Here is a 9,026-nt window from a genome sequence, read left to right on the forward strand (position 1 = left end):
GTTGGACTTGATGATCTAATAGGTCCCTTCTGACTCTAAAATCTATGAAATGGATGACATTTTTATGGGTTTTTCATAATGTCATGAGCATCCTGTTAAAATCCACCCAGCGCCCGTCCACATATGCACATTTCCTGGCTCAATGATTGGCCATGGGGGACCCTGGGTGCCCCCCACCCCCATACCCAGGAGGCACCAGTCACTGAGTTGGGGGTGAGGGGAGGGTCCACTGCGCACTCCACGGTGGACCCGGAAGTAACTGGAAGTGCTTCTGGTCCACACACGGCATTGATTCGCTTTAACGCGTGTGCGTGAAGATGCCAGCCTATTCCTGTTTTAAAATTTAAGTAAATTTAAGCCGGCGTAAATGCACATTTAGACACCCCCATCCGGCATTTAGGTGGGCCCTAAGGGTCAAATCCGAATCGAATACGGCCTGCTTCACGCTCCCCTAGCAGCCAAGTACATGTATCACTCGTGGCACAGCCAGTCTCTGCATGTGGCAGATCAGAGAGGGAACAAGCAGCATAGTGGCAGATAAGGCAGGAAACAGAAAGTGGAGCAGCAGATTGGGTGAGGGAAGGGGGCTAGAGTAGTACTTGGGGAGGGTAGAACTTATACCAGGAGAACTTATACCATCCTCCAGTTCTCCTATGCAATATGAAGTTTCATTTCTACCTGGGAGATATTTTACAATCTTTCAACTCTCCTTTACCTCAGGAAGGGTGCGTGAGCCCAAAAGCTTGCAAATAAAGACATTTTTTTGCAACTATCTAGTTCATCTAATAAAAGAGAGTGCCTGTACCACAAGAGTCCTGATTACTTTGGGAGGGTGCCACTCTAATCTACTCTAATTTGTAGCATGCCTGCCAGAAAGGTTGGCCCTCACTGGGTGAAACTTTCTTCTTGTTGTTTATCCCAACCTAGATAGGACATGCTACTGTTTTGGAACATCTGTGCTAAAACACATCCTGGGCCAGGATGGGAATTCCATACCTGATGTCTGTCCAGGGCTATGGCTGTTAGTGTCAGCGTGGAGACATGGAGGGAGCAGTACTGCACAAAGCGGCTGATATGACACATGGCCTTTCCAAAGACCCAGGTGCTGTTCACAAACCGAACCTGCAGAGAAATTGACAAACCAACCCGAGTCAAATAACATGGATTTGAGGACATGGATCCTCTCCTAGTGCCCTCTATCACTCTGGCCAGATGTCATTTGAAGCCCAAGGAAAATACTGTCAATTTTAAATCCTCAAACTCTTCAATGATTTGTTTACAAAGGTTAAGACTAGAATGCAAGCTATTTCTGAGAGAGAGAAAGCTTTAAAAGCTCCACACCTAGTTTGGAGACTGAAAAGTTTGAATCTGAGTCATACCCCACCTGCCTCTACATCAAAATAATTCTAATAAAATATTCTATACAGGGTGTGTCTACACATGCAATTATGGCACATGAATAAACTGTGGAGTTTATTGATCTGCAGTTTCTTGCTCCAGGGCGCACCAGCCAGGGCAGTATCTACATATGTGCTGCTGTGGATAGGATTTACAGGTACTAACCTGCTGCAGAGTATATTAGTTTACTTCAGCCTAATAGGGGCTCATGTGTAGATGCCAAGATGTTTACTGTGCAGCTAATCTGTCAACTGCACAGTAAATGTCTCATGCAGACATGCCCATAAACATCTATTCTACACCTTATCAAAGCCCCAGTGTTCTGCTGTGGTTCAAAGGCAACGGCTGGAAGGCAAAGTCTGAGCTTGTTTTGGTAAGATGAAAGATTTAGAGAGGCCCTGGTTTCACTTGCTCAGCCATGTCACTTCAGAGTTGGCTCTCATGGTGTTCATTTCACATCTCAGACCCAGATGTGCACAGAGGGAATGACACTATCATTCTGTTAGATGGTTAAGGCCACATCCAGCACCTTGTTGGCAGGCATGGTAGCATAATAAGGCACTTACTAGCGTAAAAGGAGTGTTGAGCAGAGTGATCATGATATCAGACACTGCCAAGTTGACAATGAAGAGGCTGGTGGCTGAGTGCATCCTCTTGTTTTTGATCACCACATGGCAGACCAGCGTGTTGCCAAAGAGGGACATGATGATGATGACTGAGTAAGCCACAATCAGGAGAGCCTTCACTGTGGGTTTCTGGGACTCTGGTTCATACTTGGCCAGCTCAGCAAACTTCTCCCACTCAACAATCCGGCTGTCTGTCCAATTGAAGGCTGTCCTGTTGGTTGCCTGGTAGACTGACATGAGCTTAGACAAGGAAGAGTAATGGTCAGACTCCTCCGAAATTCCTGTGACTTGGGGAAAGTAGGGAAGTGACTGAAGCAAAGGGTAAGCCATGGTGATTTCCAGCTGGGTTAGTCCAGGTGTAGACACAGTTTAAGGCAGAAGAGACTGTCAGCTACGGTCTAGCAATTGTTTCACTTCAGAAATCTTTGTTCTCTATATGCTGGAAGGGATGCAGTCGTCACTAGTAAAGCCGTGCTTTAAAATGCAAAGTTAGAAAGAGGCAATGTGGTGCAATCCATTCTTGAAGTGTACAGTCAGAAAGGCATAGGGGTGTCATTTAATGCTGCTGCACAGAGAGGAAGGGGAATTGTGCAGGTCTGTAGGCTCTCATAACTTTTTCACATGGCCAAAAAAATTCAGCAGCAGTCATGGTGACAGATGCAAAGAAAAGCTAATAGGTACCTAAGGCAAATGTAGAATCCTGCCTTTCTCCTCCTAAGAGGACCCCCACTACTGATACTTTCATTCTTTATTTCATTTTCTCCCTTTCTGTTGAACTTAAATACAAAGCCAGTTTTCAGTACCATCCTTAAATTCTCAGATACCTCTTTTCTTCATCTAATCCTCACAATTATCCTTTTTGAATTCAGGATTTGTGCACTGTAGAAAAAGAACGTTTTGTGGATACTTTTCTATTTTCTCTTCCCCACAGTAGCTGTGAATTTGGCTTCCAGTCTTTTGATATTCTGTGGGAAAAAAATATCTTTTTAATGAAAGGCAACTGAACGCTTTCTAGCAACATGGCTTTTAAGCCACAAAGGACACTTTTGATACAAATAAATAAATACATAAACACAGAAGAACTTGAGCATTCCTCTCGACTCAAAATCACTCCTAACACTTTTGCGCTTTCCTGTAAGGGGCACTTCCTCTAGATATTTTGGCAACTGAATGGTAATGAACAATATCCAGTGTGGGTTTGGATGTGCTGTCTAATAACTTCTGATCGGCAGGAGTTATTGTACTTGGACCACACCATGTGGTGTATATACACACACTAGAGCAAAAGTAGTTCAGAAATGTTACAAATGTCTTAAACCTTACAGCAGTGTTATTTTAGCACATTCCTCTGGCTAGAGCAGTGGTGCCCAGTGTTTTCATCCCACGGGCCAAGCGAGAAGTCACAGATCCTCTGCAGATCAGATCTGGTTTATGGGCCTAATCCTACCATGCAGGGCCAGTTCAGACTAAGCCTGATCTTGCTGTGTGGGGCTGCCCTGGCTGGTGCCAATCCAGCCATGTGGGGCTTGGAAATTTGGGAAATTTGCGGTCACATTTCTGGACCTATGAAGAGCCAGATAACATGACTCACTAGGCGGATCTGGCCATGAACCAGGGGGTAAGCACCCCTGGTCTAGAGAGCTGGTTACTTTAGTTTTTGGGTGCAAATCAAATCAATGTCTATAAAATAATGAAGGGTCTCAATACACTAAATAAGGAACTGTTATTCTTTTTTTACACTGTGGGCACATCTACATGAGATGCTGTCACTGTAGTGATGCTCTACGATGAGGTAGTGACCACAGGTGTCTACACATGACCAGCAGCTACTTCACTGTAGTGACGTGCTCCCCCATTATAGCGTGCCACTACGGCGAAGTAGCTGCTAAAAATAACCGTGTGCTATACGTACAGAACAGTACGGGCGGTAACTGCGCCATGCTTTAGTACTTTCAAAAGGTAGCACTTTTGTGCCTCTCCTTTTGGAAGTACTAAAGCATGGTGCAGTAACAATGTCACCATAGGAAAATGTGTCGATACGCCCTGTGTGTAGTTAACTTGTGCAACTTGTTGCCACAGGAGGTTGTAGAGGCCGAGCATAGTCAGGTTCCAAAAGGGATTAGACAAATGAATGGAGGGCAGATCCATTAAAAGTTATTAAAAAAGAAGTGTCAGGGATGTATCTTCCAACATCCCTAAACTAATGATGGTTGATGCCAAGGATGGTATAACTGGGGATGGATACCTCTAGATCTGTCCTGTATAAATACTCTTCCTCCAAGCATTTACTACTTACCATTGTCAGAGCCAACATACTAGGCTAGACAGACCACTGGGTTGACACAGTATAGCATTTTTTAAATTCTTAAATCAGGCCTTTTATAAGTAGTATTCTTCAAAACCTCCCTAAAACAGTTGGCCCATGCTAAAAGCCACATGAAGCCTATGTCAGTTTTTCTTTGTCAATGGTAAAGGAAACTGGACTAAACCCAGGAAACAATTCTGGCTAACTGTTTTTAGTGTAGACCAGAGAGGCAAACATACAGTCTACAGGTTATATCTGCCATTTTCTCTGGCCTCCAGGGCTTCGACAGGGGCTGGGAATTTTGGGGGTGGGGCCTGCCACAGGATTCATGGCTACAGGGCCTCAGTCAGGACAGGGGTGCGAGTAACAGCTATGCTGACACAGTACCACTTGCTCCATTGTTGCTCAAGTCACTGCTGCCTGCCCTAATGTCACTTGTTCCAACCCTGCTGCTTGCCCTGCTGCCACCTGCCCTACTGCTGTTAGGTCCATATCTGGCTTGCAAGGAGCCCCATGGCTCCTTGGATCCTGGCCTGGGCACAGGGTAACTTTGACATCCCTGGTGTAGGTACACTGTGCTTTACTGCTATCTAGCCCCGGCACAGGTAGTCCTGCACAGGAGCCTGAGGCACGTTGTCAGGGTAGGACTGGATGTAACAGAGTTTTGTCCCATCTTGTCCCACCCTGGAAAGCACCCTGCTTCCCCGCTATGTTGAGAGCAGGTGCACAAACATGCAGAGGAAGTAACAGAAGCACTTCTGCCAGCTGTAGGGGATTTGTCTTGTTCAGGGTATATTCTGGCTGCCCTTCTTCAGCCATGAGAAGGATGTGACTTGAAGTAGCATGAGCACACTGGAGAAACCTGCCCTCTGTCTCTGCCAATGGTTTGACTCTTGGGCTAGTGAACAAGCATGAACTACAGAATACCTGATGGAGCTTGTAACAGTGGAGGAGCCTGAAAATACCACCAATAAGCAACAGAGAAATCCAGACAAGTCAGTTCATATGGGAGAAAAACTAAGCTGATGCTGCTTTTAGGAGATACTGTCACAGCTCAGCCTTATTCTCAAGGGGATGTTTTTTTATTAGATATGGGGTGATTAGTCCAGTGGCTGAACAGTGTGACATAAGGAAGGGAGGAGAAAGGGATCTTAGAGTGGGCCAGATTCCCCAAGAAGTTACACTGGGAGCCTCCCCAGAAAAGGAGGAGTAAAAAAGTGTCTGACAACCTCAGTGATGGGCATGCGTGTGTGCACGTGTATGGTGGGTGCTCTAAGGACATAGAGCAAAGACAGAAGTGGACAACATTGGTTGAAAGGAGGTAGAGCCTTTCCTATCATTTAAAACACCTTCCTCCTCTTCCTTTATCCCTCTGTATCACCCCATCCTTCCTAGTCTGTGACAGAGTCTCTGGAAAGCCTTTCTGAGCAGTGTTTAGGAAGCTCAATAAAGAAAAATTGATACACATATTTTTTCAGTGGGGAGTGGGAGGGAGAAGAGGATCCAGGAGACTAAGAAAAGTACAAATCCTACAAACAGCCTATTGAATGCACTTTTCTACTCATATATTTGCTTGAGGGAGAGGGAGAGAGTCAACAGGAGAAACCCAACAGCTCTCTGGTGTATGGCTTATGCAAGCATGGCAGGCATAAAAAACACAGACAGAAAATAAATACCATCATGCCTGATATAATTTCTCCTATTCTGAGTAGGGTTGGAGTGTTGTCAGAATAGGTATTTCTTTTCTGCCCTCACCATCCTCGTGCTCAAAAGGAATTTACAGAACACCTCCAGAAGATGGGTTAGAGAACAGACATTCATAAACATAACTGGATAGTAAAAAATTTGAACTACAGTGGCTTTATGGCTCACTACAACCTAACAAATACTGCTACTGATCTTCCTGCACTTCAGGGTAATAATGACTCTTCTTTTTTAAAATGGTTGAGTTCTGACACTAACTACATTACTTGTTCTACTGTTTTATTATATCAGAATTTCTGATAACACCTCTTCACTCCGAGTTCACAGACCTCCTCCATCCCTCCTAGCAGATGGTTTGCATTTACATGCCGTCTTGTGTCTGCTATTTCAGATTTTTGGGGGGTGATAGCTTTTATTGGACCAACTGCATGGTTGGAATAAAGTTAGACAAGTTTCTGAATGCAAGACCTGATGAAGAATGTCTTGCACTCAAAAAAGCTTGTCTAACTTTACTCCACCCATGCAGCTAGTCTAATAGGAGATATCATCCTCTACAAATCTTTGCTTCTTTCATGATTCCTGGACCATCAGGCTACATCATCACTCCAACACAACCTCTGCTATTTAGCTCAGCCTCTATCTGCTCTTTCCAGATTTGAGGAAGGGCATGTAATGCCTGAAAGCTTGTCCAACAGCTTTTCCAACTATACAGTTAATTCATAAAAGATAGCCCCCTCCCCCCCCCTTTGCCTCCCATTTTTTGGACATTGATATACCACTGAGCCAGTGGCTGACGCTGACTGTTGTGTTAGGCTGTCTCACAATATAAGAAAAAGAGGACATTTCATGAAACTGCAAGGCTACACAAACTTTTCTTAAATGCAGTTTGCCTATGAAATTCATTACAAGTTTGTCTCTGAGACTAAGGATATATCAGGACTCCAAAAAGGAGCAGATTTGTATATTGTTAATGGGACCATCCAGGTTTTTAATAAGGATTTAAGTGTGGAAAGCATATAAACCTCTAGCTTTGGGACAAGGGCTGATCACTGTAGCAGGGATGTCGGTTTTGTTTGGAGAGGGCTGCAATCCATGCTTGATTCTGGTCTGGCCAGGGTGTGCTCAGCACTTCACACTCTTTTCAGTGCAGAGCAGATCTCCTCTGGTATGGGATGTTACAAGGGATAAAGGGTAAATACAGCTTTTATGGAATAATGAAGCTTTAATTAATTTAGCCCCTTGACACAAGCAGCACCACTCATACTCCCCTTCAAGTAACTCCTGCCTGTAATGTTTCCTTCCTTACCACATCCTCCTTTCTCACTCATTCTGTTCGTGAGTCTTCTCTGTGCTTTCCTTTACATTTCCTTTCCACAGCAGCTTCTAGTATGCACCTACTTTAGGCCTTCAGCCCCAACCTTTCTGCTAGTGATCAGCACTTCAGCAGAGGTATATTGCCATTAATTTATCACCATTATTGACTTTTAGTATGGACACTCCATTGAGAGTGGGTAGTTCACCTCTCTCAGAAGCGCTGCAGGTCACTGTCTGCAGACACTGTTGTTTATACTGGCTTCATATTTACTTACTTTTTTAAAAGATGACATCCAAGTTTCTGGAGAATCTAATAGACCACGTGAGCCAGATCTGATCTGCACACCATATGATTGAGAGCCCTTTTTAAGAGAGGGAGGTTAGAAAGATATGTCCCCTGCATTTAGGCTATTCTAGAAGAGACAACTTCTTAGAAGTGCTGAGCTGACTGAAGGGACCAGTTGCTGCTGAAAAAAAGTAGGATTTAGCACCTAATGAACTTAGAAGACCATGGAAAAATCTCACCTTAATTGTCCATAACTGAGCTTTTTTCAGTATCTTTTGGAGCACCTAATACTGACCACTGCTGGTGAATCAGACCTCTGATTTAGCATGGAAATGTCTACTTCCAACAGTGCCTCTGCATTTAAATTAAATGTAGATTGTGTGCTCTTGTCACAAATGAAGCATTTCGTTTTTGTGGCTGAAGTGAGCTTGCTTAGCAGACTGGTTTATGTGCAATAGCTTGGAGCTCTAGATGTATTAATTATCTAGAGGAAAATTATACAGATACAACTTCTTGTATTTCTTTTGAGAGGCATCACCACTCCTCTCAAACAGATTCTTGAACATGTCTGTCTAAATGCATCATTCTGATTATAAAATGTTAGCATTTCTCTTTAACACTTAACAGACATCTTTGCAATCATTGCTTGTCAGTTATTTCACACACAAAACAGCATTTCCGCGGCTCGCCTCTTTTTTGTCTGACACCCAGGATAAAACTATGTAATAAAATCGCGGATATTAAATGTGCAGATTTCAGACAAAAATCCAATCAACTAGGAGAACTGAATGACTGCCACTGTAATTTATTTCCCATTGTGTCAGAGTTACTTGCTCTTGTACATAAAACCCCAGGAATTAATAAACTTTAGTTTTAGAATGCAAATTGCTTGAGGATTGTCACAAGAAAGTGAAAATGCTCTCCTCAGGGGCCACAGAAAATTCATGCATCTGGAGGTATTGCAATCCCTGCCACCTCCCCACACCTCCCTGGAGAGATGGCAGTGCAGTGACACACAACCACACAGACACACCCAGTCCTCCAAGCCGTGCATGCAGGCGCCTCAAGTGGATTTGAGGATGCTGAGAAGAGCCAGGGAAATGGTCCTGTAGTGACAGCGATACAGCCAGTCTTTGCGCCTGCACCTGCAAGGAAAGATAGCCCACGTTCACACCCAGCTGTGGTCCCAGCCCTCCACCAGACCCTTGTGCCCGTCCCGTCAAGGATACTCCACAGAAAAGTCCCACACCTGGAGGTGTTGCAGTCTAGTGACACTTCCGAGCCTGCCACTCACCTGCGGCTCCTAGACGGCTCAAAGCCCCTCTCCCCTCCTGCTCAGCCCGGCAGCGAGAGCGGGGAGCATCCTCGGGCCCCGCGCCCGGCTCTCCCGCCG

The 9,026-nt window shown here is 44.6% G+C and overlaps 1 protein-coding gene across 8 annotated transcripts in view; it reads right to left on the minus strand.

Moving 5' to 3' along the window:
- Nucleotides 1–9,026, minus strand: part of LOC102377636 (probable G-protein coupled receptor 83) — a 48,790-nt gene extending 39,764 nt beyond the window's left edge. For 3 of the 8 annotated variants that reach the window (XM_025200129.1, XM_006020520.2, XM_025200128.1), the window contains exons 1-4: nt 8,928–9,026; nt 8,667–8,778; nt 1,965–2,989; nt 997–1,122 (exon numbers count right to left, since the gene is read on the minus strand). In XM_025200129.1, the coding sequence (XP_025055914.1) occupies nt 997–1,122; nt 1,965–2,354 (516 nt within the window). In that variant the 5' untranslated portion in view covers nt 2,355–2,989; nt 8,667–8,778; nt 8,928–9,026. Of the gene's footprint in view, nt 1–996; nt 1,123–1,964; nt 2,990–7,055; nt 7,196–7,622; nt 7,812–8,666; nt 8,779–8,882 lie in introns of all 8 variants that reach the window. The other 5 variants (XM_025200126.1, XM_025200125.1, XM_025200124.1 and 2 more) reach the window with 5 other exon arrangements.

This window comes from Alligator sinensis, unplaced genomic scaffold (genome assembly GCF_000455745.1).
Source record: "Alligator sinensis unplaced genomic scaffold, ASM45574v1 scaffold809_1, whole genome shotgun sequence".
NCBI lineage: Eukaryota > Metazoa > Chordata > Crocodylia > Alligatoridae > Alligator > Alligator sinensis.